This window comes from Arabidopsis thaliana, chromosome 2 (assembly GCF_000001735.4).
Source record: "Arabidopsis thaliana chromosome 2, partial sequence".
Lineage (NCBI taxonomy): Eukaryota > Viridiplantae > Streptophyta > Magnoliopsida > Brassicales > Brassicaceae > Arabidopsis > Arabidopsis thaliana.
The window spans coordinates 14496160-14524108 of NC_003071.7; the positions used below are offsets into that span (position 1 = coordinate 14496160).

General features: G+C 39.3%; 9 protein-coding genes and 2 long non-coding RNA genes across 18 annotated transcripts; 9 read left to right on the forward strand and 2 right to left on the reverse strand.

Annotated features, from left to right (window-relative positions):
- The first annotated feature begins 46 nt into the window (after positions 1-46).
- AT2G34355 (Major facilitator superfamily protein) lies at positions 47-2351 on the forward strand. 2 transcript variants are annotated; one of them, NM_001336509.1, is made up of 3 exons: positions 47-825; positions 932-1361; positions 1464-2351. In NM_001336509.1, exons 1-3 carry the CDS (start codon positions 823-825, stop codon positions 2150-2152), a joined length of 1122 nt encoding a protein of 373 aa, NP_001323589.1. In that variant the 5' UTR covers positions 47-822; the 3' UTR covers positions 2153-2351. The 2 variants fall into 2 exon arrangements, with proteins under 2 accessions (NP_001323589.1, NP_850229.2); NM_179898.3 differs by having other exon boundaries at positions 47-669.
- A 79-nt stretch (positions 2352-2430) lies between these two features.
- On the forward strand, positions 2431-9650 carry AT2G34357 (ARM repeat superfamily protein). The gene is made up of 20 exons (NM_201868.3): positions 2431-2564; positions 2894-2952; positions 3047-3598; positions 3673-4192; positions 4312-4569; positions 4666-4757; positions 5301-5510; positions 5593-5994; positions 6180-6355; positions 6426-6519; positions 6619-6675; positions 6956-7084; positions 7253-7321; positions 7397-7510; positions 7599-7760; positions 7866-7994; positions 8231-8332; positions 8418-8497; positions 8582-8722; positions 8811-9650. The coding sequence occupies exons 3-20, from the start codon at positions 3077-3079 to the stop codon at positions 9394-9396; spliced, it is 3843 nt and encodes a 1280-aa protein (NP_973597.1). The 5' UTR covers positions 2431-2564; positions 2894-2952; positions 3047-3076; the 3' UTR covers positions 9397-9650.
- Positions 9651-11134: 1484 nt separating this feature from the next.
- AT2G34360 (MATE efflux family protein) lies at positions 11135-14183 on the forward strand (the record flags this gene model as incomplete). Of its 2 annotated transcripts, NM_128988.5 has the most annotated exons (8): positions 11135-11380; positions 12053-12597; positions 12825-12907; positions 13024-13066; positions 13159-13397; positions 13555-13673; positions 13775-13861; positions 13992-14183. In NM_128988.5, 8 exons carry the CDS (start codon positions 11135-11137, stop codon positions 14070-14072), a joined length of 1443 nt encoding a protein of 480 aa, NP_180983.4. In that variant the 3' UTR covers positions 14073-14183. The 2 variants fall into 2 exon arrangements, with proteins under 2 accessions (NP_180983.4, NP_001324516.1); NM_001336510.1 differs by lacking the exons at positions 12825-12907; positions 13024-13066 and having other exon boundaries at positions 13992-14161.
- A 139-nt stretch (positions 14184-14322) lies between these two features.
- Positions 14323-15785, forward strand: AT2G34370 (Pentatricopeptide repeat (PPR) superfamily protein; the record flags this gene model as incomplete). The annotated part of the gene is made up of 1 exon (NM_128989.2): positions 14323-15785. One exon carries the CDS (start codon positions 14323-14325, stop codon positions 15730-15732), a length of 1410 nt encoding a protein of 469 aa, NP_180984.1. The 3' UTR covers positions 15733-15785.
- Positions 15786-16547: 762 nt separating this feature from the next.
- On the forward strand, positions 16548-18357 carry AT2G34380 (Putative adipose-regulatory protein (Seipin)). Its single transcript, NM_179899.1, has one exon. It carries the CDS (start codon positions 16618-16620, stop codon positions 18145-18147), a length of 1530 nt encoding a protein of 509 aa, NP_850230.1. The 5' UTR covers positions 16548-16617; the 3' UTR covers positions 18148-18357.
- On the forward strand, positions 18152-19759 carry AT2G08660. The gene is made up of 2 exons (NR_140384.1): positions 18152-18174; positions 18922-19759. It is a non-coding gene; the product is annotated as an other RNA (long non-coding RNA).
- NIP2;1 (NOD26-like intrinsic protein 2;1) lies at positions 18328-19829 on the reverse strand (the record flags this gene model as incomplete). Of its 4 annotated transcripts, NM_128991.5 has the most annotated exons (4): positions 19488-19799; positions 18920-19360; positions 18778-18839; positions 18328-18674 (listed from the first exon to the last, which is right to left on the reverse strand). In NM_128991.5, the coding sequence occupies exons 1-4, from the start codon at positions 19632-19634 to the stop codon at positions 18458-18460; spliced, it is 867 nt and encodes a 288-aa protein (NP_180986.1). In that variant the 5' UTR covers positions 19635-19799. The 4 variants fall into 4 exon arrangements, with proteins under 4 accessions (NP_180986.1, NP_001324019.1, NP_001324020.1 ...); NM_001336511.1 differs by having other exon boundaries at positions 18458-18674; positions 18920-19829; NM_001336512.1 differs by lacking the exon at positions 18328-18674 and having other exon boundaries at positions 18774-18839.
- Positions 19830-19923: 94 nt separating this feature from the next.
- On the forward strand, positions 19924-22167 carry AT2G34400 (Pentatricopeptide repeat (PPR-like) superfamily protein). Its single transcript, NM_128992.3, has 2 exons — positions 19924-20989; positions 21085-22167. Exons 1-2 carry the CDS (start codon positions 20067-20069, stop codon positions 22025-22027), a joined length of 1866 nt encoding a protein of 621 aa, NP_180987.2. The 5' UTR covers positions 19924-20066; the 3' UTR covers positions 22028-22167.
- Positions 22168-22184: 17 nt separating this feature from the next.
- RWA3 (O-acetyltransferase family protein) lies at positions 22185-26463 on the forward strand. Of its 3 annotated transcripts, NM_001036401.3 has the most exons (16): positions 22185-22592; positions 22877-22968; positions 23050-23187; positions 23283-23339; positions 23416-23488; positions 23685-23843; positions 24005-24154; positions 24260-24515; positions 24681-24796; positions 24884-24970; positions 25053-25141; positions 25239-25301; positions 25394-25450; positions 25554-25650; positions 25739-25898; positions 26013-26463. In NM_001036401.3, exons 1-15 carry the CDS (start codon positions 22560-22562, stop codon positions 25892-25894), a joined length of 1623 nt encoding a protein of 540 aa, NP_001031478.1. In that variant the 5' UTR covers positions 22185-22559; the 3' UTR covers positions 25895-25898; positions 26013-26463. The 3 variants fall into 3 exon arrangements, with proteins under 3 accessions (NP_001031478.1, NP_001031479.2, NP_180988.3); NM_001036402.3 differs by lacking the exon at positions 26013-26463 and having other exon boundaries at positions 22212-22592; positions 23455-23488; positions 25739-25945; NM_128993.4 differs by lacking the exon at positions 26013-26463 and having other exon boundaries at positions 22247-22592; positions 25739-25980.
- Positions 26363-27409, forward strand: AT2G08665. The gene has a single exon (NR_140385.1). It is a non-coding gene; the product is annotated as an other RNA (long non-coding RNA).
- On the reverse strand, positions 26365-27409 carry LHB1B2 (photosystem II light harvesting complex protein B1B2). The gene has a single exon (NM_128994.3). The coding sequence runs from the start codon at positions 27352-27354 to the stop codon at positions 26557-26559; it is 798 nt and encodes a 265-aa protein (NP_565786.1). The 5' UTR covers positions 27355-27409; the 3' UTR covers positions 26365-26556.
- Positions 27410-27949: the final 540 nt, after the last annotated feature.

Sequence of the window (27949 nt, forward strand, 5' to 3'; positions counted from 1 at the left end):
ATATTAAACGTTAGCTCAACTGTCAACTTAAACACCTTTTAGATCTCGCAAGAGCAGCAAATAATTAAAAGGCTAATTAATCACGATGATTAACGGTGTCCAGAGTACAATTGAATACTTCTTCTCTTCCTTTGACAATGACATCATCATCATCAGATTCAGCCTGGAGATTTCCTTATATAGTTGTGTGTAGTAAAATTGAAAGCATTGGAGACAATGGAGAGAATAAACACGAAATGGGTAGCAGCAGCAGCGAGTATATGGATTCAAAGCTTTAGCGGAGCTACATACACATTCGCTATCTACTCTTCAATCCTCAAATCATCTCAATCTTATGACCAGTCTACTCTTGATTTCGTCTCTGTCTTCAAAGACATCGGTGGTACCTTTGGTATCATCTCCGGTTTCCTTTACACGGCTATGACTTCTAAGTCACGCGGTTTTGGTGGGCCTTGGGTTGTTGTTTTCGTTGGGTTGGTTCAGTGGTTTGTTGGATTCTTTTTTATTTGGGCTTCGGTGGTTGGGTTGATTGCTCCGCCGCCTGTGCCGTTGATGTGCTTGTTCGTGTTCTTGGCTGGTCACTCCTTGCCGTTTTTCAATACGGCTAATGTTGTGACGGCTGCTCGGAACTTTTCTCAATATGGTGGGACTGCTGTTGGTATTATGCAGGTAAAAAGTTTGTAACTTTGTTAAAGAATCATCATATTGGGTGAAGTTGAAACACAATTTGGTCGATCTTGTGTGTTTAGAAGTCTCAAAAGACTTCACCTTTATTGACAAAAGACTCACATTTTTTTATTTGGAGCTTTGTTTGCATCCTAGATGGTGATTAGTCTGTTTCACTTGAGTCTTTTTGTTGTTTACTCTCTCAGCTTGATGTATCCAAAAACTGACTCATTTTCCTCTAATTGTGTTTATCTTTGAACATCAGGGATTTTTAGGACTAAGTGGAGCAATTCTGATTCAGTTGTACCATGCGGTCTGCGGTGGTGAAGGTAACCCCGCTACTTTCATTCTTCTCCTGGCCATAGTACCAACGCTTGTCATGTTCTTGGCTATGCCTTTTGTAAGAGTTTATGAAACGGTGACCATTAGTGACAAGAAACACTTGGATGGTCTCTCTGCGATCTCTATGATCATTGCCGCCTATCTTATGGTCGTTATAACGGTTGAAAACGTTCTCGGTTTATCACGCTCAATGCAGATTTTCTCCTTCATCCTTGTCCTTTTGTTGCTTGCCTCTCCCCTCTTGGTTGCTGTAAGAGCCCTACGAGAAAAAAGGCAGACACTTTCTTCTCTGGATGGTCCTGTTCTCGACACATCTGCCTTGCTCGACCCTCCTAGTTCAAACATTTTTCCCGGTAAATATGCTTACACATATTTAGATTAGGCACCCCTAAGCCAGCACACTAATTGAACAGCATGAGAACGGGAACACTGACTGTTTTACAAATGTTGTGCAGATGGAGATCATTTGGTTGCTGAAGATTCAAACATACTGGAAGCAATGAGCACAGTGAACTTTTGGCTACTCTTCTTGGCAATGCTATGCGGGATGGGTTCTGGATTCGCGACTGTAAACAACATGAGACAGATAGGCGAGTCTCTTCGCTACTCTTCTGTTCAACTCAATTCTCTAGTCTCTCTCTGGAGCATATGGAACTTTCTGGGCCGGTTCGGGGCTGGTTATGTCTCAGACACATTCTTACACAAACACAGCTGGCCAAGACCGATCTTCATGGCCATAACTCTAGGTGTTATGGCTATAGGCCATATCATAGTTGCCTCTGGTGTACAAGGCAGTCTCTATGCCGGTTCAGTTTTGATCGGTATGGCTTACGGTTCGCAATGGTCGCTGATGCCAACAATCACATCAGAGATATTTGGGATCCGGCATATGGGAACGATTTACTTCACGATTTCGATTGCAGGTCCCATCGGGTCGTACATCCTCTCTGTGAAAGTGATAGGTTACTTCTACGACAAAGTGGCTTCTGAAGATGACAATTCTTGCTTTGGAAGTCAATGTTTCAGGACATCTTTTATGATCATGGCTTCTGTGGCTCTCTTTGGCTCTTTGGTTGCTTCTGTATTGTTCTTCCGCACACACAAGTTTTACAAAAACCTTGTAGCAAAGAGGAACTTGAAGTGAGCTTGAAAATTGTATAAACCTTTATGTTTGTGATTTGAAGTTTGATACTTTGATCCAAACACCACAAAACTATTTGTAATTGTGCCATGAATATGCGAGGGAGATTTGTTAAAATATAAATTGGACCATAAATTGGTAAAAGGTTCCTGCTAAATTGCAAATATAGACCGTGTTGGTCGGTTTGACCGGTTGAACCGAATTCTAGCTAACATTTGGGTGCTAATTTTAACTTTAAACCAATCACTTTACCAAAACCGGAGGGAGTCGCTTAAACCCTGGTTTGGGTTTTTCTGTGAACCCTAAATGCTTCTTCTCCTTTCATAATCGCCAACACCAAAACTTGTGGCAGTCTCTTTTAGTCGTCATCGATCTTCAAATCCAACGAGGGATTCTTCAACTTCTCTGTTTTCAGGTAAGAAACCCGACAAACATTATTCTCTTCTATTTCTGTTTGGATTCAATCTAAATTCTGAAGCTTTATTCTTCTCTCTACCTGTTTTGTTTGTTTGCTTGTTTCATGTTTCTGAGTCTCTTCTGCAACCCTAAAGCTTCAATTTTTGAGTGTGTATTTCACTCTCTCGAAGCCTCAATCACGCTTTGTTCATATAAAATTTTAGCTAGAGTCTAGTTTTATTGCTATATTGATGATTATTTTCGATTGTTAAAATAATTATGAAGATTGTATAGTATTGCATTAAAGGTACTGTCTTTGTGTTCTTATATTTTTAACCATCTTATCAGAATCTCCATCTTACTTTTACTATTCCTTCCAAGCAAGCTTCTTCAATTCTTAAAGAAAAGTAAGTTTTTTGTTTTTTTTGTTGAGTTGGTTTCAGTCTCAAAGTTAAGTGGTTGATTAACCTAATTGTTACCGTTCTATTGTAAAAATTTTAGCTGGATATAGTCAAGGAACGGAACCTAGTTATGGAATTATTATGTGATGACATTGGAACCAGCATGTGCCTTACACCCTCAGAACCGGACCTGCCTGTTTCTGAAGATTTTGGGGAGTATATGCGCTCTCGCTTATCGCAGTCCAAAAGACCAGACCATGAACATCTATGCGCTGTCATCGAGGAGTTATCAAAAACTCTGGCTGAAGATAATCATCGTCGGACACCTGTTGCTTACTTTGCCTGCACATGCAGGTCGCTAGACAGCCTCTTTTCAGCACATGCTGAACCACCTGTAGATGTCGTCCAGCCACATATTGTCATCCTTTCCCTTGTGTTCCCTAAAGTCTCAGCAGGAGTACTGAAGAGGGATGGGTTGGCTTTGCGTCTCGTCCTCAATGTTCTGCGTCTGAAATCAGCCACGCCTGAGTGCTTGATTTCGGGATTGAAGTGTTTGGTTCACCTTCTCACAACGGTTGAGTCCATTATGGTGAACGAAGGCTCTGATTCCTACAACATCTTACTGAATTTTGTAACTCATTCAGACGGAAAGGTAAATTACAAATTTACCTGTGTTGATGATTTGGTCTGCATCAGACTTTGACGATCTTCTTCTATTAAATCCAGGTAAGAAAGCTAGCAAGCTCCTGTCTCCGTGATGTCCTGCAGAAATCCCATGGAACAAAGGCCTGGCAATCAGTCAGTGGAGCTATTACAGAAATGTTCCAGAACTATTTAGACCTCGCCCATAAATCGGAAGTGGGTTCTACCGAAGGAGCCAGAGGGGCAAAGCAAGTGCTTTACATTCTTAGCACTCTAAAAGAATGCTTGGCCTTGATGTCAAAAAAGCACATTGCTACTCTGATTGAGGGATTTAAGGTGCTGATGATTCTTCGCGATCCATACATTACAAGGCCAGTGATAGACTCTTTAAATGCAGTTTGTCTCAATCCAACCTCCGAGGTTCCGGTTGAGGCGCTGCTCGAAGTGTTATCTCTTGCGGCTGGACTGTTCTCGGGACATGAAACATCTGCTGATGCCATGACCTTTACAGCACGTTTACTGAAAGTTGGGATGACTAGGAGTTTTACCCTAAACAGAGATCTTTGTGTGGTTAAACTTCCTAGTGTGTTCAATGGTCTGAATGGTATGCTGTTGTATTTGCACCTTCCTGCTTTTCGGGTTTCCGAATTTCTCAAACATACTGCTTTCTTTTTAATGTAATTTATCCTACTGTTGACATAATCTATGTGCTTCTTTTGGCAGATATTATTGCATCTGAACACGAGGAGGCTATCTTTGCAGCAACTGATGCGTTGAAGAGTTTGATATTTTCATGTATTGACGAAAGCTTGATCAGAGAAGGTGTCAATGAAATCCGGAATTCAAACTTGAATGTAAGGAAGCCTAGTCCAACAGTCATCGAAAAGCTGTGTGCAACAGTTGAGAGCTTGCTTGATTACAAGTACCATGCAGTCTGGGATATGGCTTTTCAAGTAGTTTCAGCAATGTTTGATAAATTAGGTAATTATTATTTTTATCCTGAGTTTTCATTTGTTTCTTCTTGTTGAAGATTATCTGCTTAATGTTCATGTGCTAATTCTTTCACGCAATTTTCAGGTGAACATTCTGCATATTTTATGAGGAACACCCTCCAGGGTTTATCTGATATGCAAGATTTACCTGATGAAGGATTTCCTTACCGGAAGCAGGTAACTGTACTATACTTGTCCTTGAGCTGAATGATCATCTGCTGCATTCTAGTTTAGGGTACAAATACTTCAGATAGTGATGTCATTTTTACTCTCTTATCTTGGCATAATCATTGACCACGCAGTATTTTGTCTCCATTGTTTCTTGACCATAGAATGTCAATAACAATTAGATATATGGCGAGTTGTTCTAAGAAATGAAATGATTTGAGCATATGCAACTATGTCAATAGATATTAGGGTGTGTTGATTTTATATTGAAGTTTGAAAATGCTTGATCTTTTGGCTACAGTTCTTGTGTAAACCTTTTTCTGCTTTTTACTTGACTTAGTGGTGGATCATGCTGTTGGTACAGCAATTGGATACACGAAATATCTATTCTGTTACTTAGACGTGCTCTCACTTTTTTTAGTCTGAAATGAATGATTGTACGATATATGATGATGCAACATGTCACTGTATTAGACCTTGCTTTTGTTAGTCACGTTCCATAATTTCCTGACTGTTTATTTTTCTGATATTATCTTTATTGGCGATCTCCAGTTGCATGAGTGTGTAGGATCAGCCCTTGGTGCTATGGGACCTGAAACATTTTTAAGCATTGTGCGTTTAAACCTTGAAGCTAATGATCTGTCTGAGGTAAAAGTTTGGCTCTTCCCAATCTTGAAGCAGTACACAGTTGGAGGACGCCTAAGTTTCTTCACAGAGGCTATTTTTAGCATGGTCGAAACAATGAGCCACAAAGCTCAAAAGGTAATTTTTATTATTTCCCGCTATTTGATGATGTATGCATTCTTTATTGTTCTTTAATTTTGCTATTTGTTTTTGATGGCAGCTCAAGCTACAAGGTCTTCCTGTAGCATCCAGGAGTGTGGATTCTCTCGTATATTCATTATGGGCTTTGTTACCTTCATTCTGTAATTATCCCGTGGATACTGTGGAGAGTTTTGCCGATCTGGGGCGAATATTATGTGGAGTTCTTCAAACACAGGCTGAGACCCATGGAATTATATGTGCCAGTTTGAATATTCTGATTCAACAAAATAAGGAAGTTGTTGAGGGGAAAGAAGTACCTACTAATGATGCTAGTCCTGCTATGCAACGAGCTACTGCTCGTTATGATTCACAGCATGCGGCAGCTAATTTAAAAGTTCTGCGGTTATGTGCTCCTAAATTATTGGATGTTTTGTCAAGGATATTTCATGAATGTAGCAAAGATGATGGCGGTTCTCTTCAGGTAATTAAGAACCTTAGATGGCTGGCAGGGTATTCGATTACCTTACATCGTTAAATGTCACCAGAACTTTTTCATCTTTGTGTTGTATTCTCGTGTAACTGGTCGATGTCCCTCACTAATTAGATATAGTTCACTAAGTCAGAGCTTGTCACAGTATTTGATAACTTTCGTTGTCTTACTTTCAGTCTGCGATAGGTAACTTAGCTTCCATAGCGGAGAAAAAGACTGTTTCAAAGCTACTTTTCAAGACTCTGCAAGAGCTTTTAGAGGCTACCAAAACTGCCATTGCACAAGATGAAAGTCCTGTTAGTGGGATGGATGTGGATAACACCGCAGACAAAAATTCTTCTTCCAACTTAAGGTACTGTTATTCCGATTTGTGTTTCTAGTTGCTTAGTTAAATTGACCCTATAATCTGCTATTCATTTCAGGGCAAGGTTGTTTGATCTGTTAGTTTCACTCTTACCGGGTTTGGATGGTCAAGAAGTAGATACCATATTCAGTTCTCTGAAGCCTGCAATGCAGGTTTGTAAAATGATCTTTTGTATTGAATGATTTATTATTCTGGGTTCTGGCGTGGCTGCGATTTATCCGCCTATGTGCTTATGTGGATCTTAACTGCAGGATTCCAAGGGCCTAATTCAAAAGAAAGCGTACAAAGTTCTTTCGGTCATTTTGAAGGTATTGATTACACTCGACTAGGTCATGTATATTACTTTCTTTTGTGCATAGCCGACTGATTCTATGCTTGCTTAGCGTCTAAATCTTCTTCGCTTGGATGCAATGATGACATTTTGTGTCTGCATAATATATGCTTATTTTATTTATGTTAAACAGCATCAGTGTTTCCTCTAAACACTGATGCTGTTTCTTAAGGTCCTTGAAAACCATTGACCTAAGCTCTCTCATTTACAAATAAATCTTGACTAATGTCTTTTGGTATGAATTTATACATTGCCAGAGTTCTGATGGATTTGTTTCAAAGAACCTCGAGGAGTTGCTTGTGCTGATGCACAATATATGCCATGTCTCTGCCAAACGCCATAAACTTGATTGTTTATACTTCCTGTTAGCTCATGCATCAAGGACTGTAAGAAGCTTTAACCTTTTTACTTTATGTGCTTTAACCTTTTTACTTTATGTGTATTTTGACTAAATGTATCATAATAAAGACGTAGGTTTTAGTTTGGATTGCATTTCACTTTGAGTTATAAGGGAAATAGTCCTCCTAGATTCTGATGGTTCTTTTCCTGTACAGGATGATTTAAAGGAGAGAAAAGACATTGTTTCTTCTTTTCTACCCGAAGTTATACTTGCTTTAAAGGAGGTAGAAACCATTGCTTGAAACTGTGACACTATGATCGTGTAATAATCATTATTCAGGTCGCTGTTGTTTCTGCAGGTAAATAAAAAAACAAGAAACAGAGCCTATGACGTGCTTGTTCAGATTGGTCATGCATACGCAGATGAGGAGAATGGTGGAGACAACGAGAAGTTGCATGGGTACTTCGATATGGTATGTATTAGTTTAATCCTTTTTGCAGGAGCGTTGTTTTTCATTTCTTTATCAATATTGATTTTTGACCTCTGCTACAACCTCACAGGTGGTTGGTTGCTTGGCTGGCGAAAAACCTCAAATGATTAGTGCTGCTGTCAAGGGTGTAGCTCGTTTGACATATGAGTTCTCCGATCTCATATCTAGTGCTTACAATTTACTTCCTTCAACATTTCTTCTCCTCCAGAGGAAAAATAAAGAAATTACAAAAGTTAGTTACTCATCTTCCCTTTCAAGAGTCCACAACTTTATCAATGATACACAATGAACTGTTTCCTTTTTCTGAAACTTACAACTAATGTATTTTGGGAAACAGGCAAATTTAGGTTTGTTGAAGGTGTTGGTGGCTAAATCACCCGTTGAAGGACTACACGCAAATTTAAAGAGCATGGTTGAAGGCTTACTAAAGTGGCCAGAAGGAACAAAAAATCTGTTCAAAGCAAAGGTGTGTTTCTGATATGTTTTTATTAATACAGAATGCCCAAGATGACATCTTTGATGCCTAGAATTTGAATCTCATTACCGCAACTTTACCTTCTCTCACACAACTCAGACGCACACATTTATCCATGTTGAGCTCTTGCTTGTACATAAAATTTGTTTCTTAGCGGCAGGCATATATTATGATTTGTTTCTGCGGATTCTTGTCTTTTTTTTTTAAGAGTCATGTTGGTATAATAGGTGAGGCTTCTGTTGGAGATGCTCATCAAGAAATGTGGCACGGAGGCTGTCAAGTCTGTGATGCCTGAGGAACATATGAAACTCCTGACAAACATCCGAAAGGTTTGCTAACAGTGTTCAAAGTTGCTTAAACTTCAGTATCTGTATTATGTCATATACTCATACATTTTCTCTTGGTTCATCTCAGATCAAGGAACGTAAAGAGAAAAAATATGCAGCTGGCTCTGACATCAGTAAATCGCAGCATTCAAAAGATACTTCATCAAAGTACCTTACCAACTCAATTGGCATATGGTCTCATAGAAGTTTCTGAGTGGTCAAGTACTGATTGTTTTTATTTGGGTCTTCCAGGGTTAGCAGGTGGAATGATACCAAGATATTTTCTGATGTATACGCGGACAGTGAGGACAGTGACGGAGACGACATGGATGCGGAGTCTCATGGCCGCAGCAAGGCTTCCTCTTTGTTAAAATCCAAGGCATCCGCTTTGAGGTTGGTTGTTATATACACATTTTGGCACTAATCTTGTATCGCTATGCTTTTGGATCTACTTAACCGACGTGTTGATGACATATTACAGATCCAAGAAAAGTCGGAACCAGAGTCATCTTGAAGTGGATGAGTCAGATGATGAACCGCTTGACTTAATGGATCAGCACAAAACAAGATTAGCTCTTCGGTCAAGTGAACTTCGCAAACGGAAAGCTGACTCGGATGAAGAAGCAGAGTTTGATGTGGAAGGGCGGCTAGTTATTCGTGAAGGAGAGAGGTCTAAAAGGAAGGAACTATCTGATGCAGATTCAGATGCCAAAAGTAGCAAAGGCAGCCGTTTCTCTGGAAACTCATCCAAGAAGAACCAAAAGCGGATGAAGACATCAGAGTCTGGATACGCTTACACAGGCAAAGAGTATGCAAGCAAAAAGGCAAGTGGCGATCTTAAGAAGAAAGATAAACTTGAACCATATGCCTATTGGCCACTCGATCGCAAGATGATGAGCCGTAGACCAGAGCAACGGGCAGTTGCAGTGAGAGGGATGTCAAGTGTGGTCAAGATGGCAAAGAAAATGGAAGGCAAGAGCGCTGCAGAAGCACTTGCCACCACCAAGTTCAAAAAATTCAAGAGGAGTGGTCAGAAGAAATCAGCTGGGAAGAAGAAAAACAAGTAAACAAGTGGCATAAGCTCCTCACCTATGTTTTAAGATATCAGAGGAAAAATAGCTTATTTAAAACACATTTTTTGACTGCTAAAACTTTAAACACCTTTGTCCATTTTGTATTGTAATCAGATTTTGAAATATGGTTTCAGAGTTGATACTTCAAAGAGAATTTGTGAACGTCAGTTCCGGATTGTTCTTGGCATTTGATCCATCTCAGCCAGAGTAGTTAAGAGCAAACTATCCTTGAAAACGTTACTCTTACGTTAATTATCCCAAATCTGATGATATCCGTGGTTGAGACAGCCTTTACTACCATTCGTAGAGTGATTTATAACGTATCTTGAACACGAAATTACCTAATCAAGGATTTGACTTCTACTAGAGGATCTCTTTCTTATATATCACTACTGGATTAACGTAGCAAGAACAGACTTTTGGAACTAATACTCGTCTTTTCGTACTGCTCATAGTTCTAGACACGTAAATTAAATTTCAAAATAATTCATGATTATATTCCGCTTAATAACATTTCACAAAAAAACCAACCTTTTTTTTTCCACACTAAAAAGATATTACGACAAACAATTAAAATCGTGAAAATAACATACATGTTTTTTTTCTTCTTTTTGTTGAAAAAGACACTGTGATCCCACAATCACATCATCAACCATCTTTGGCGGTAAACAGTAAACACAAGCCGCTTATTTTCAATCCACACACCATTCACTCTCAGCTCTTTTTTTTTTTTTTAAGGCACTCTTGTAGTATAAGCCACATTTGTAAGATGTCCTGTCCAAATCATATTTTCACTGAGAAAGATGGAACGTATAGATATATTCTTAGTCTCTAGCAGAGTAGAGACTTTGATGCCAATGAGAAATACCCAGTCGCCTCTAATTTGCATATATTCTTAAATTTAGACGTCGAAGCTACTTTGTTGCTTCCAATGATTTAATCACCAAAGTAGGATAAAAATTTAGTTTCAAAATTATCATCTTTTGTTTTACAAAAATATATATAGTTTCTCTAAAGAAAGTTCATTAGTCGACGCAAATTAGCCACAATATTATAGCATGATACATTTCTAGTCCCTAATATAATTGCCGGACGGATTTACGATTACCGATAAACAACAATCTATTAACAAAAAAAAACAAAACAAACTAGTATTAACAACGGATTTCAAATCATCGTTATATCACATTCACAAGAGGCTAGAAATGGATTCGACTGTCACTTATCAGCTGTTTTCTTGTAAATGATACATCACTATAAGAGAATCTTCCGTATTTTCCAGTCTTTAACGTATACAAAATCTTCTATTTCTATAACACCGCCTATATTTACCAACTAGACCCAAAAAAAGAGACAAATTACTATCCGGCCGTAAACATATACTAACAAAAATTAATATGCGACACAAGGCAACAATGGTGAGATGGGTTCATCTCCTATAAAAAAAAAAAAAAAGACACATGTATAGGTCACATGTAATTGTCTTCGTAACCTTTTTTTTTTCTTTCTTTTTTCTGTGTTGTCTCCATAACCTTAAAAGATAATATAAAACACTAATCCCTAACATTACACATCATTAGAGAAACCGAACAAAACACGAATCCCCAAAGACAGGGATAATCCCTAACCTTTTTTTTTTCTCTCTTTTTTCTGTGTTGTCTCCATAACCTTGCAAGTACTGTCGCTCACTCTTTCTCTCTCAAGAGTCTACATTCTCTGAAGCAAAGGGCTGATGAGGGAGGAGAGAGAGGATATGTTGTCATGGCCTCTGATCGGAGAGAAAGAGAAGAGAAGTAGATTTGTAAAGGAGGAAGTGGAGAAGCAGCTACTGTTGTCTGGACCACTAATCGCAGTGAGTCTTCTTCAGTTTTGTCTGCAAATAATCTCAGTCATGTTCGTCGGCCATCTTGGCTCTCTTCCTCTATCCGCCGCCTCTATTGCCACCTCCTTCGCCTCCGTCACCGGCTTCACCTTCCTCGTCAGTTCTTTCTATCAACCCTCTCTCTCTATTATCAAATCATTCTATTCTTTTACTACAAAGTTTTTTTTATGAGACACCGAGAATTATTAGATGGACAAATATCTAGTAATTCATTTCTTTATAGATATTGATATTTAATTATTTTCTATTTAGCAATGTTGAAAATTACCAATAGTTAATAAAAAAAAAGCGAAAAGAAGTGACTAAATATAAAAATCTATTAAATACAAGATTTCTATGAATTAGAACCCTATAGTTTAAACGGCTAATTGAAAATTTAGAAACCTAATTAATACTAAAAAATCTTCTCAAGGAATTGTATGATATATATATTTTAATTCAGCTACGATGTAGCTATCAGGCCACCTTTTCTGAATTTCCAAGTTGCGTATGCATATTTGATTCTTCTATGCTACTCCAAGAACAAAAACATTTTGTCATTTTAAGAAGAAAGCGAAAACACCAAAAATAAACAAGAAAAAGTGTTTTGTGTATAAATATTTTCTTTTTTCTTTTGTTTTTGCTACCCGCACATGTTTACATTGCATGGTAAATGACATGGAGTATGGACAGTCCAAATTAACTATCTAACGATGTGAAGATTTACGTTGAACACTTACTTGTAAAGCAAGAAATCTTATCATAAGAAAACTATTCACCTCTGAACAGATGGGAACAGCAAGTGCGATGGACACAGTTTGTGGTCAATCGTACGGAGCAAAAATGTACGGTATGTTAGGCATACAGATGCAAAGAGCAATGCTTGTTCTTACTCTTTTATCTGTTCCTCTCTCCATCGTTTGGGCCAACACAGAGCACTTCCTGGTCTTCTTCGGCCAAGACAAGTCCATTGCACACCTCTCTGGCTCCTACGCCAGATTCATGATCCCTAGCATCTTCGCCTACGGTCTTCTTCAATGTCTCAACAGGTTTTTGCAGGCGCAGAACAATGTAATTCCTGTGGTTATCTGTTCTGGAGTCACCACTTCTCTTCACGTGATCATCTGTTGGGTCTTGGTGTTGAAATCTGGTTTAGGGTTTAGAGGAGCTGCTGTCGCTAATGCGATCTCGTATTGGCTCAATGTCATTCTCTTGTCGTGTTACGTCAAGTTTTCGCCTTCTTGCTCCCTGACCTGGACCGGTTTCTCTAAGGAAGCTCGGCGCGATATCATCCCTTTTATGAAACTAGTTATTCCTTCTGCATTTATGGTTTGGTAAGTCTAAGAAAAAAATGCCCTACATTAATTAATTATTGGACGTAACTTGGAAACAAGGTTTTTATGAAACAGACACATTATAAGAAAGCATGGATATACTATCCAATTGTCCCTATGTAGTGATAAAATTAGCCTAAACCTAGTTGAGATTTGAAAAATGTTACATCTCTTATTAGTATCCTTTCCTCTTATAGTATCTTTTTATTTTGGTGATGTTGTTTGAGCAGCTTAGAGATGTGGTCATTTGAGCTTTTGGTTCTCTCGTCAGGACTTCTTCCGAACCCGGTTCTAGAAACTTCTTGTCCTCGCAATCTGGCAAGAACGATATTAATAATTGTTATCTCTTCGTCATAATTCAGAACCAAATTTAGTCATTACCTTGTGATTGAGTGTGGTAATAAATTTGCCGCCTTAATACATCAGGAACCGTCTGGATGATCCCGTTTGGCCTTAGTGGCGCCGCTAGGTCAATAACAACACTAGTCATTAATTAGTAAACCATTCCATATATAGAAATCATTCAACCTCAATATTACTGTTAATTGTGCAAATCCGCAGCACAAGGGTGTCAAATGAGTTAGGATCAGGGAATCCGAAAGGGGCTAAGCTTGCGGTTCGCGTGGTCTTGAGCTTTTCCATCGTAGAGAGTATACTAGTTGGAACGGTCTTGATACTTATAAGGAAGATCTGGGGATTCGCATACAGTAGTGACCCGGAAGTAGTCAGCCATGTAGCCTCGATGTTGCCGATTCTTGCCTTAGGTCATTCCCTGGACAGCTTCCAAACCGTTCTTTCAGGTTATTTATATATTCACTCAAAATTTCTATACGCAAACCTGTCTTTGCTTGCAAGTTAAAGCAAACAACCCTACTACAAGCACATACTACAAGCACCAATCCGGTTTTCGAACGGTTATGTTGTTTATTGTTTTTTTTTTTCTAATCCGGTTTAAAGGGGTTGCGAGAGGATGTGGATGGCAGAAGATAGGAGCATTTGTGAATCTTGGATCATATTATCTTGTCGGAGTTCCGTTCGGTTTATTACTTGGTTTTCACTTTCACGTCGGTGGTCGGGTAATAATTCAATTAACCAACTCTCTTAACTCATCACAAACTTGTTCAAAATCAATTTAACTCAAAGTTAAAACATGTAGTAACTAAAGTTTAATCTTAAGGGGCTTTGGTTGGGAATTATATGTGCACTCATCGTTCAAGGTGTATGTCTTTCCCTCATCACCTTTTTTACAAATTGGGATGAAGAGGTAAAACCATCACCATGTTTAGTATATTTTTATTTTTAGTAGAAATGTAACTATAGATTACGGATATCTTATAGTTAAGTGATTGTTATTGATTATGGATTTACTGATTCTTCGTTTATTTATTCGATAGGTCAAGAAAGCTACCAGCCGAGCTAAGTCTTCTTCAGAAGTAAAGGAATTTGCAGTAGACAACGGGTCAATTCTTGTTTGAGATTCTGAGAGGCGGAACCGACGACCCATATATGAAGCCTAAAACCTTTAAAAACGGTTGCCACTTATTTGTAGCTAAGAAAAATAAACTTTGTGTACGTGGATTTTCAAAAATATAATCCTAAATGTTCTAGAAGCTTCCTACATCATTAGGGCTTTTCTATTGTTACAAACACCGTCGTTTTTTGTTCGTAGTTTTTTTTTTAATAAGCGTAATCAGCCACTGTTGTTGAACGAAACCAAAAAAAGTTATGGTGAGACTAGTTTGCAGCCGAATTCTCAAATTTCCAAAACCGTACTTATGGAGTGCGACGCAGACTACAAGCCGTTGCTTCAATTCACGAGCCCAGTCTCATAATCTCATCACAAAGACGATCACTTCGTCTCTTCAAGACGTTTTAACACGTCCCATTTGGCAAAATCGAAGCTTTGTTCAATGCAGAAGAGTCTCTTCCTATGCTCAGATGGTTAATAATCATCAATCTGTGACGATTGAGACATTTGATGCTTTGTGTAAACAAGTGAAGATAAGAGAAGCCTTGGAAGTTATTGATATCTTGGAGGATAAGGGATATATAGTGGATTTTCCCAGGCTTTTAGGGTTAGCGAAACTATGTGGTGAAGTAGAGGCTTTGGAAGAAGCTAGGGTTGTTCATGACTGCATCACTCCTTTAGATGCTAGATCTTACCACACGGTAATCGAAATGTATTCTGGTTGTCGATCCACTGATGACGCTTTGAATGTGTTCAACGAAATGCCTAAGAGAAACTCAGAGACTTGGGGTACAATGATAAGGTGCTTAGCGAAGAATGGAGAAGGTGAACGCGCAATTGATATGTTCACGCGTTTCATAGAGGAAGGGAATAAACCCGACAAGGAGATATTCAAAGCTGTTTTCTTTGCGTGTGTTTCGATAGGAGACATTAACGAGGGATTGTTGCATTTTGAGTCTATGTACAGAGATTATGGTATGGTTCTTTCAATGGAAGACTATGTGAATGTAATTGAGATGTTGGCAGCTTGTGGTCATTTGGATGAGGCGTTGGATTTTGTTGAGAGAATGACTGTGGAACCGAGTGTTGAAATGTGGGAAACACTGATGAATCTTTGTTGGGTTCAGGGATATTTAGAGCTTGGGGATAGGTTTGCTGAGTTAATAAAGAAGCTAGATGCCTCAAGAATGAGCAAAGAGTCAAATGCAGGTCTTGTAGCAGCAAAAGCATCAGACTCTGCAATGGAGAAACTAAAGGAGTTGCGATATTGTCAGATGATCAGAGACGACCCAAAAAAGCGTATGCATGAATTTAGAGCAGGAGATACTTCACATCTGGGGACCGTTTCTGCATTCAGGAGTTTGAAAGTGCAAATGTTAGATATAGGTTTTGTCCCTGCGACTCGGGTTTGTTTTGTAACAGTGGAAGAAGAGGAAAAAGAGGAACAACTTCTTTTTAGAAGCAACAAGCTTGCCTTTGCTCACGCGATCATTAATTCAGAGGCTCGGAGACCATTAACTGTTTTACAAAATATGCGAACCTGTATTGATGGCCACAACACATTTAAGATGATCTCACTGATCACCGGCAGAGCACTGATACAGCGAGATAAAAAAAAATACCACTTTTACAAAAACGGGGTCTGCTCCTGCAAAGATTACTGGTAAGCTCTATGGTGAAGAACCTATCATCTCCTCAACCTCAAATCGTGATTTTACTCAGCTTGGTAGAGATTTTGTTTCCTTTTAAGTCCTTTAGCATATTTCTAGAATATGACTGAATGTTTCTTTCCCAGTTCATCGCGTTGGTATATATTGGTTTCTTAACGTTTCAATGCTCGAATCATTTCACATTGTGACTTGCCATTTTACTAGAGTTTTTTTTTTTCAGTTTTAGATTCGATGTATGGTTGAATGTCAACATCGTTGTCCTCTGATATAACTTATCTGAGATGGGGTTGTTCGAATAAATTTCAAAGAAATTGCAGGAAAGGAGATGAAACTAGGCTGCTATCTAAAAGAGTAGACTCAGAAATAACTGGATACATAACGTAAGCAGATGAAAAAGACGATGGAACAGACATGACCTGAAGAAAACGTTGAGGTCTCTCTGACGTTGCCTTGACGTGCAAGTCATATCCGTATACATTATTAGTGTCTGACTTCTGAGATGCTCTGTTCTATCTCAGTATCTCCTTGAAGCATCTTCCCAACTTTGATCATTCTCTCTGCCTCAGCTATTTCTACTTTCCTTCTAGCTTTGGGTCTCTAATCACTGCAAAATTCCCTTTCGTATAAAGCAAGAAATCCTGGAAAGTAAAAGAGAAAAACAAACAAACCATGAAGCAGAAAAGAAAATCAATTTTAGACCGAAACTTTGGAGTCTCATGTGAGGAGCCTCTAAAAGATCAGGCCCAGTTAAAGCCCACCAACTGAAGAGGCAACAACCGTCGTTTAAGCCGACAACATGACGGTATCAAGCTGTTTTTGGGAGACTGTGTTTGCGTTGTCTTTGTTTTAAGCTATATGAAGAAGCTTTTCTTTATTTGATCAATGGAATCAGAATCAGAATCATCATCAACACATAGCAGCTGCGATCGATTCCTAGACGCAGAAGACGAATTCTTTTACGATAGCTTCTCGAACCACTACGACTGCCTCAATTCGTCTCCCCCCGCGAATCTCCGTCGCCGAAGGTTGCCTATGGATACGGATTCTTCTTCTTCCTCTTCTACGTCTTCATTGGAATCTTGTGAGAAACGGAGCACCGTGGGAGAAAATGACGAGCTTGAGGTTTCTCTAGTGGATTTCGAAACAATTGAAATTGATGTCGATGTTACTGACTCTGCAAATAGCTCAATCGACTCGATTTCGGAAAAAGGAGAAGACTTTGAAGTAATTGACTCGTGTACCGATACGGAGAAGAATATGGGTGAGAATGATTCGGGTCGGGTCGACCCGTTTACAGTGACCACCTTGAATGATGAGCGAGGTGAGATTTATACCGGACCGGAATATACTTCGACGGATTGGTCTTTGACGAGTCTAGTGATCAGGTCAATTGAATTTCAAGTTAGTTTGATGATTACCTTTATAAGGTTTCCTCCATGGTTAATTAGTAAATGTTTGAGCTTTGTTTTTGATCCGTATCGAACAATGAGGCGTGGTAGACGCTATTTAGTATCGTGGATTGTTGGGTTATGTGATTCAGGGTTAAAAGATGATAAGCCTGTGTTGGAGCTTGTGCGTAGAGTAACATGGGGTTTGTTTTGTGCTGTTTATGTGGGGATCATGTTGTTTGCCTTGTTGGTTTCTGCGTTTATGATTAGTGGTTTTGTGATTACCTATTTGGCTCATGAACCACTTGTTATCAAAGAGAGCTTGAATTTTGATTACACCAAGAGTAGTCCTGAAGCTTATGTGCCCATAAGTTCATGTGCTGGTGTTGCCTTTGGTTTGAGTGGCAAGGAGAGTATTGAAACTGGGAAGGTCAAAGGGTTGAAAGACAGGACAGAGATAACTGTGTCAATGACATTGCCTGAGTCCGAGTACAATAGAAATCTCGGGATGTTTCAGGTTCGGGTGGACTTCTTATCCGCGAGTGGTCATGTGCTTGCTAGTTCAAGGCGGCCGTGTATGGTAAAATTTAGTAGCGAGCCTATACGTCTTGTCCAGACTTTGCTAAAGATTGCTCCGCTTGTCACGGGCTATGTCTCTGAAATCCAAACCTTGAACTTGAAGCTTAAAGGCTTGGTCGAAAAGGACATTATTCCTACTGCTTGCTTGAAGATCATGATCGAACAACGTGCAGAGTTTCGTCCTGGAGCAGGTATTCCTGAGATTTACGATGCATCTCTGTTCCTTGAATCCAAACTTCCTTTCTTGAAAAGGATCATATGGAACTGGAGGAAAACTTTGTTTGTCTGGATCAGCATGAGTTTGTTCATTATGGAATTACTTTTCGCCTTAGTTTTCTTCAGACCTCTGATCATCCCAAGAACAGGTCAGAGAACACAACAAAGAGATGGAACACATTCTATCAACAACAACTTATATCTTGACGGTCAGGCGGGAAGTAGATGAATCAGTGGTTGACTAGTTGTTGTAACGGTACTTACACTTACTGTAACTTTAATATCTTTCTTCAACCGAAATTGTAATATCCTGTCTGCTAATTAAAGTCGCATTGTCCAAATAGACTTATAAGTTACGTTCTTGAATCGTTTTCATAAGTCGGAATGATACAGACTTTTAATTTGATTTACAGTGTACTTTACACAGTAACATATACATATGTTCTACTTTACAACCATTTTGTGTTGATAATGATTAGTTACAATGAGAGCAGCGAACAGATTTGAAGATGCTTGACCTTAAAGATTGATCTACATCATCACAGAGGAAGATCGGTAACTCGTTTATGAGAAGATCCTGTCTTGGAGAACTCAGGCTCTGCGTTCTGTATTGACGGTAACATTTTATGAATCAAGGCCCCAGAGACGGCACCAAGTGTTGGAGCCAGCAAGTATATCCAAATCCCTTTGTAACATCCCCACACAAGTGCAGGTCCTATGCTTCTGGCTGGATTCATCGATGCTCCTGATACCTCTCTGTAAAATGAAAGTTTGGATTGTTCCCATTGGTTAGCCAAAAAGATTCTTACCATTGAAGAATTTTAACTTGCAGAGATTGAGGGGGAAATGTGAAACTTACCCAGCAAATATAACATTCAGTGTGACGGTTGCCCCAATGATTAGCCCCTCTAGTTCCTCTGTCTGCAAGATTGATAAATGTTAAGATTGAAATTTATATATATCATCTGATCATGAAGTGTTTTTGGTTGTTGATCGCTTACAGTTCTCTTGGTGGTTGTGACGGCACAGACGACTAACATGAGGAAGCCGGTAATGATGAACTCCATCACGAATGCTTGAAGATCAGACCCAGAAGGAGATGACCCGAGGAAGACATCATGTTTCTTGCTGCACACATCATTGTTCAGATCAAACAGAAGACGCAGAGTCGCAGATGCCAAGGTTGATCCGATGACTTGAACAGTTATGTAGGCCGGGACTTGATTCAGAGGGAATCTTTGGGAAGATGCTAAGGCAAGAGTGACAGCAGGATTGAAATGTGCAGAGAGGTGGCCGAGACAGTAAACAAGAACCATTATCACTATACCCCAAACCACAGCAATCCCCACAAGAGTCACTACATGGTTGTGTTGAGCATTCACGGCAATGGCGGCACAGCCAGCAAATATCAGATAGTAAGTTCCAACGAGCTCCGCTAAGAGCTGCAGATCAAAAGTGCTCATCGTAAGTATCAGTTAACACAAAAACTTGAAAAGCCTATGGGTTAAAAAGAAGCTTTGAAGAGTGAATAAAGCAGTGCTTCCTCAATTTGGACTGAGATAAACTTACCTTTTGCAAGAAATGGACAGAGAGCAAAGGCGGGGACGATGACTCGTGTTTGTTGGAAGGAAGAGAAGTGTCTGCAAGAGAAGACGCTTTGATGTTGAGCACAACAACATTTCCGTGGTTGCTTTTGCTCACTGATATGTCATCCATTTTTCTTTTTGTCCGAGAAATAGAAAGAAAAAAAAGTTCTGTATAAGCTTTGATTGATGTTTGAAGTTATGTGTTTGAGAGATTTTTTTTTTTTTTTTCCTTCTTGTGTGTTTGAGAGATTGTAATGAGGTTTCTTCCTTTTATAGTTACTTTACCAAAACCAAATAAGCAGACTGAGAACAAAGTGAACAAAAAGTCAAATTTTGCTTTTCAGCAACTTGCTAAACCAAAATCATAGTTTATTTAGTGTATATTTGTTTTAAGCTGAATACTGCTGAATTGCAGCAGATGGTTTTGGAGAGCAAAAGACACAGGTCGACCCGAAATAGATAATGTTTAGAAAGAGTCAAATCCAATTCTTGTTTCTGGTTTAACCTAAACCGAGGCTGACTTGTGCACCATTTTTAATTCCTGTTTGTACTCTTTGACTTTATGAGTTTGCAAATGCTCATCAAACCAGAGAAACTAGCGTTCTCGATTTACCGCCAATTTCCTAAATTCAAACCTAGACAATTTGAAGAAGCACGACGCGGCGATCTCGAGAGGGACTTTCTTTTCCTGTTGAAAAAATGTATCTCCGTGAACCAATTGCGACAGATTCAAGCCCAGATGTTGTTACACTCCGTCGAAAAACCGAATTTTCTGATTCCCAAGGCCGTCGAACTTGGAGACTTCAATTACTCCTCTTTTCTCTTCTCCGTCACGGAAGAACCAAACCATTACTCTTTCAATTACATGATCCGAGGGTTGACCAACACATGGAATGATCACGAAGCTGCTCTGTCTCTGTATCGACGGATGAAGTTTTCTGGGTTAAAGCCTGATAAGTTCACTTATAATTTTGTTTTCATCGCTTGTGCGAAGCTTGAGGAGATAGGAGTTGGTAGATCTGTCCACTCGTCGTTGTTCAAAGTTGGATTGGAAAGAGACGTTCATATAAATCATTCTCTGATTATGATGTATGCGAAATGTGGTCAGGTGGGTTATGCCCGGAAGTTGTTCGATGAAATTACTGAGAGAGATACGGTGTCTTGGAACTCGATGATCTCTGGGTATTCTGAGGCGGGTTACGCTAAAGATGCTATGGATTTGTTTAGGAAGATGGAGGAGGAAGGATTTGAACCAGATGAGAGGACGTTGGTGAGTATGTTGGGTGCTTGCTCACATTTGGGTGATTTGAGAACTGGTAGATTGCTGGAGGAGATGGCCATCACCAAGAAGATCGGGTTAAGCACGTTTCTGGGGTCTAAGTTGATCAGTATGTATGGAAAATGTGGTGATTTGGATTCTGCCAGAAGGGTTTTCAATCAAATGATTAAGAAGGATCGTGTTGCTTGGACTGCTATGATCACTGTGTAAGTCATTGTTCGACACTGTATTCAGATAAAAGTATGATTCTTAAACCCGTTAATGAAGCTAAATTTGGACTGTTTTGGTTGTTCTTTATCAGATACTCACAAAATGGGAAGTCAAGTGAGGCTTTTAAACTGTTTTTTGAGATGGAAAAAACCGGAGTTTCACCAGACGCGGGCACATTGTCTACAGTTCTGTCTGCTTGTGGTTCAGTTGGAGCTCTTGAATTAGGCAAACAAATTGAGACCCATGCATCAGAACTTTCCTTGCAACATAATATCTATGTGGCCACAGGACTAGTCGACATGTATGGAAAGTGCGGACGGGTAGAGGAAGCTCTGAGAGTATTTGAAGCTATGCCAGTGAAAAACGAAGCCACTTGGAACGCTATGATAACCGCTTATGCGCATCAAGGACACGCTAAAGAAGCTCTTTTGCTGTTTGATCGAATGTCAGTTCCTCCAAGTGATATAACATTCATAGGAGTGCTCTCTGCTTGTGTGCACGCGGGTTTGGTCCATCAGGGCTGTCGATATTTCCATGAGATGAGTTCTATGTTCGGGTTGGTCCCAAAAATCGAGCATTACACAAACATAATCGATCTCCTGTCTCGTGCGGGGATGTTAGACGAGGCTTGGGAGTTCATGGAGAGGTTTCCTGGGAAGCCTGATGAGATCATGTTAGCAGCGATCCTTGGAGCATGTCATAAGAGAAAAGATGTTGCGATCAGAGAGAAGGCGATGAGGATGTTGATGGAGATGAAAGAGGCGAAGAACGCAGGAAACTATGTAATCTCTTCTAATGTTTTAGCTGATATGAAGATGTGGGATGAGTCTGCGAAGATGAGGGCGTTGATGAGAGACAGAGGCGTCGTTAAGACACCAGGATGCAGCTGGATTGAGATCGAGGGTGAGCTAATGGAATTTCTTGCCGGAAGCGATTATTTACAGTGTGGCAGGGAAGATTCCGGTTCGTTATTTGATTTGTTGGTGGAGGAGATGAAGAGGGAAAGGTATGAATTTGGTTACATTCACCTGTGACTTTCTCGGAGAGTGCAAGTCTAGTAAAATTTGTTGTAAAATAAATTTGAAGTTTTATTTTGAATGTATATGAAACTTAACACTAACAATTAAAATTACTTTGAATCTATAATAGTTACGTCTCTCTCTAGTTATTATTTAATCATTCAGTAATCAATTTTTTTCTGTTGGTATTGTAATCACCGATTCTTAAAATTAGTAGAGAAAGGCAAAAAAACCGAACGGACCAGAAAAGAGAACATTCGCCAAACCAACCAACAACCGTTTGGGTGAGCTTGACGAGAACGACGTCGCACCCGCCATTTTCTCCATCCTTGAAGCAACACCTTCTTCACTTCAGATCTCTTCTTCTTCTTCTTCTTCTTCTTCTTCTTCTTCTTTGCTCGCACCTTCCGTGCTATTGTATTTCTAGGGTTTCGGATCCTGTGCCTTACCTTAGATCCGACGGTGGAGTAGAAATCACTCTCCCTGTCTCTTCCCTTCTTTTTTGTTTCCAGTTTTTGATTGAAGATCCCTTCGTGGATCCACTATAATGGCGGATTCTCAGCCAATCACGCCTGGTCAGGTACGGTATCTCCTAACTTTGTTTTTTTTTGAAGCTTCAGCGTCTTCTTAAATTTCATTTTTTTGCTACGGTTTCAAGGATTTGAAATGAATAGTTTCTGTTGAACGAGATTTCTACTATAATCGATAGGTTGTGGAGTAATTGAATTTACAATTTGGATTAGTTTACTAGAGGGATCAAATTTTGCTAGTGTCTTCAAATGTAGTAGCTTTCAACTTTGAATTTTGAAAATGTTTCTCACCAGAGATTTGGTTTGGATGACCTTTCATATTTCTTTAATGCAGGTTTCGTTTCTACTCGGAGTCATTCCTGTCTTCATAGCATGGATTTACTCAGAGTTTCTAGAGTATAAGAGGTCTTCATTGCACTCTAAAGTGTATGTATCAGGACTCTAATTTAAATGGCTCTCTTGTTATATGTATCTAACCTCTTAGTAACCTATACTTCTTACTTGCAGTCATTCAGATAATAATTTGGTTGAACTTGGTGAGGTAAAAAACAAGGAAGATGAAGGAGTAGTTTTACTTGAAGGAGGTCTTCCAAGATCAGTCTCTACAAAGTTTTATAACTCACCTATCAAAACAAACTTGATTAGGTAGTTTTACTGATTTCTTCCTTTGTGTTTTTTTGTTTCTTAGAGTGGAGTGTTCTTTCAACAAACATAAACCATTTACGTTTGTCTACTTGTAGATTTCTGACGCTGGAAGACTCTTTCTTGATTGAAAATCGAGCAACCTTGAGAGCGATGTAAGTTCCTTAATTTTATCAGAATGGATTCATACTGTTCTTCATTCCCTCTCATGACCGTATTACTTCCTTTCAGGGCTGAGTTTGGGGCTATTCTTTTTTACTTTTATATTAGTGATCGAACAAGCTTGCTTGGAGAGTCTAAAAAGGTGCCTCCTTTAAATCTATGTGATGGATTCTTTTCTCAGTTTCAACTGGTCATCAAAATTCTAAAACCATTTATGTGTTATATATAGTGTTATAGCACAGATGTCGTTAATAGTTTAGAGATAGAAATCTAACATCTGAGTCTAAAAATGGTTCTGCAATTTGTGACACTTTTTTCGTATACTTTCCATTTTGCAGAATTACAACAGAGATCTTTTCCTCTTTCTCTACTGTCTTCTCATCATAGTTTCAGCCATGACATCCTTGAAGAAACACAATGACAAATCACCTATAACAGGAAAATCCATTCTCTATCTTAATCGTCACCAGACTGAAGAGTGGAAGGGATGGATGCAGGTAACTGATTCAGTATTTTCTCAGTAGGTGACCTTAACATTTTCACATGTTTTTGCTCCTGCTTAGCAGAATATATCTGAGTTTTTTGGTATCACGTTTAGATGTTTTGTGTGTGTTGCAACTGTTTTCCATGCTAATTTACAGTTTTTGTGTCTTTGCAGGTTCTATTTCTTATGTATCATTACTTTGCTGCGGCTGAGATATATAATGCAATCAGGGTTTTCATTGCTGCCTACGTCTGGATGACTGGGTTTGGGAACTTCTCTTATTACTATATCAGAAAGGATTTCTCCCTAGCACGATTTACTCAGGTCATTTCAATTGCACAGTTAATTAGTTGACCATGATATATGCTTCTAAGGGACATGTTGTTTTCAATGACTCAAGATGCTCATGAAAACTTTTACTTCTTCCAGATGATGTGGCGTCTTAACTTATTTGTGGCGTTTAGCTGCATTATTCTCAATAATGATTATATGCTGTACTACATCTGTCCAATGCACACTCTGTTCACTCTTATGGTGTATGGAGCCCTTGGTATCTTCAGTCGATATAACGAAATACCATCAGTAATGGCTTTGAAGATTGCTTCATGCTTTCTCGTGGTTATCGTGATGTGGGAGATTCCTGGCGTTTTTGAGATTTTCTGGAGTCCTTTAACATTCTTACTGGGTCAGTATCAGACTCTTCTCATATCTTTTACTGTGTTCGGCATGGTCGACTGCATATCCGTCTTGTGCTAAAAAAATCCTGCCAATGTTTGTTGTCACTTGGTCACTGGAATTAGTGTTTTTGTATGTTGACTAACATTTAGTTTTTTTCCTTACACAAGTACAGGATACACTGATCCAGCTAAACCAGAACTACCACTTTTACATGAATGGCACTTCAGATCAGGACTTGACCGCTACATATGGATCATTGGAATGATATATGCCTATTTCCATCCCACTGTAACTCTTGAACCTACAGCCTTCTCGTTTTTTCATATCTTCTCATGAACCCTACGATTAAAATATTTTTTGACATTTTCATTTCAGGTAGAGAGATGGATGGAGAAATTGGAGGAGTGTGATGCCAAGAGAAAGATGTCAATAAAGACAAGCATAATTGCAATTTCCTCATTTGTGAGTTTGGGTTCTCTCTGGCTTATGGATCTTATGTATTTGATATTATTCTGATGCCCAAGTTGTTCCCTATATTGTTCAGGTTGGTTACCTATGGTATGAATACATATACAAGCTTGACAAGGTTACATACAACAAATATCATCCCTACACATCGTGGATTCCAATAACGTTAGTATCAAATCCCGTTTTCTTTCACCCCAAACATTAAACTTTGAGATGTCTTACTCTCTAAATTCTGACTTTAGCTTTGATTATTTTGTCTTAGCGTCTACATCTGTCTGCGAAATTCTACACAACAGCTGCGTAATTTCTCCATGACACTATTTGCGTATGTTTCTCAATCTTAGTCTCATTCTAACCAAGCTTAGTGTTTTATTCTGTACACAACTCTAATATGACATGACTGTCATATCTTCGTAGGTGGCTCGGCAAGATTACTCTGGAAACCTATATTTCTCAGTTTCACATCTGGTTAAGGTCAGCGAGAAACTGTTTCCTTTCTCCCAATTATGTAGGCAAGAGACCATTTGTCTGAAGGATCTAGGAATGAAATTTTAACTGCAAATTATGTGTTCTGCAGATCGAATGTGCCAAATGGACAGCCTAAGTGGCTATTATGCATTATTCCAGAATACCCAATGCTCAACTTCATGCTCGTCACGGCCATCTATGTCTTGGTAAAGCAATTGTAGAATCCATGAAGAAATCCTGTATTCACGATACGTTCTATTATTGTAATATGTTCTTTTGATTTATTTTCTTCAGGTGTCCCACCGACTTTTCGAGCTTACAAACACGTTAAAGTCTGTTTTCATACCAACAAAAGACGACAAGAGGCTGCTCCACAATGTTCTCGCTGGAGCTGCCATCTCGTTCTGTTTATATTTAACATCTCTCATTCTTCTCCAGATCCCACACTAACCATGTAAGGCCTTTTACTTTGCATGGTCCATTGCAGCCATTGTTGATCTTGGTGTGTACTCGCTTAGGAAGAGATACAATTCTCGATTAACACGCTATAACCATTTTATTTTGACAGGAGGGACTAGAAACATGTTGAAAAACATGAATCTAAAGCTGCACAGAGGTTTCTATGTGAAACTTGCTAAAATAGATACAACACACATCTCATATCGACAATAAAAATTTGTTTTCAAAGATCAGTATTTTTTGAAGCTTGCCAAGTGAAGCATCTTTTGGGTAATTAGAACCAGAGAAGCTTCAAAAAATGGCTTAGAGTGAAGCATCTTGTGGCATTTCGACGGCATCATCTTAGGACGACTTATCTTGTTCGTTTTCTTTCTCGTCTCTGTTGTAATTTTGCTATAAGTTTCTCATATATAGTTTCATTTTGTCTTTTGTTCGTCCGTATTTGGTAGTTTGTCCAAATACAGAACATATGAATTTTACAAGAGTGGATATTTCAATTCAATTGAGTCTTCAGATAAAACGCCAACACAGTTAGAGAAAAAGAGGTTCGATTTCTATACAAAGATACCACAAAGGAAAGTTCACAAATTTACATAGAATAGACCACAAACAAACTCTCTTTCTCTGCTCTCATTCACATAATAAGCAGCCGCTCACTTTCCGGGGACGAAGTTGGTGGCGAAGGCCCAAGCGTTGTTGTTGACTGGGTCGGCCAAATGGTCGGCGAGGTTCTCCAAAGGTCCCTTTCCGGTGACGATGGCTTGAACGAAGAATCCAAACATAGAGAACATAGCCAACCTTCCGTTCTTGAGCTCCTTCACCTTCAACTCTGCGAAAGCCTCGGGGTCAGTAGCGAGGCCCAATGGGTCGAAGCTGCCACCTGGGTAAAGCAAGTCCTCTGCTTCTCCCAATGGACCATCTCCGGCGACTCTGTAGCCTTCAACAGCTCCCATGAGGATAACTTGAGTAGCCCAAATGGCTAAGATGCTCTGAGCGTGGACCAAGCTCGGGTTGCCCAAGTAGTCCAATCCTCCGTCGCTGAAGATCTGTGAACCGGCCTTGAACCAAACCGCTTCTCCGAACTTCACTCCGTTCCTAGCCAATAGCTCAGGGAAAACGCAGCCTAGGGCTCCGAGCATGGCCCATCTGCTGTGGATAACTTCTAGCTCACGGTTCCTGGCGAAGGTCTCTGGGTCGGCGGATAGACCAGCGGTGTCCCATCCGTAGTCACCGGGGAACTCACCGGTAAGGTAGCTCGGGGGCTCGCCGGAGAATGGACCCAAGTACTTGACTCGGTCAGATCCGTACCATGGGCTGCCTGATGGACCCTTTGGCTTGGCGACAGTCTTCCTCATGGTCACACGGCCGCTTCCGAGGACATCTGATGCGGCAGGCTTCACAGCCTTTCCGGCGAAGGCAGGGGAGGACAAAGCCATGGTTGAGGAAGCCATTATAATCTTTGTTTTTGTGTTTTCTTTTTTTTGGTTGTGACTGGTGAGAGTGATTGAAAATGGTTGGGGTATACGTCCACTTTATAGCAATGTTAAGAGTAAGGTTTGTTATCTGTGAAGTATCTGTATCTGTTTAGTGATTGGCTTATGAGATTTTGGGATTGTCGTTATCTTGTCCTATGTGTCACTCTCTAGTCCATAAGCTTTTGCTAGATTCTTTAGCTGCAACGAAAACACTTGTCATTTGTACACAAAGAAACTTTGGGGAAATTTTCAAAGATAAATGCTTGAATTATTGGAAAGAAATATTTGAAATTATTCCAATCTATTTTTTTCTTTTTCCTTGTTTTCTTTAATTCCAATCCACTTCATGCTCTCAATAATATTTTCTTTTTTTTCTTATCAAGTTTGTTTCGAACGCCAAACTACAAAGTTTTTAAGTGAAACTAGAAACACTTACCAAACAAATATATATCAATGTTATGTAAAACAATGCAGTTAGATGAAACAAAAAGTGATACGAAGTTCTTACGATCATAAGTTAATAATATAAAACCGTCGACAATGATATTAACTGATACCTTTGATTGATTTT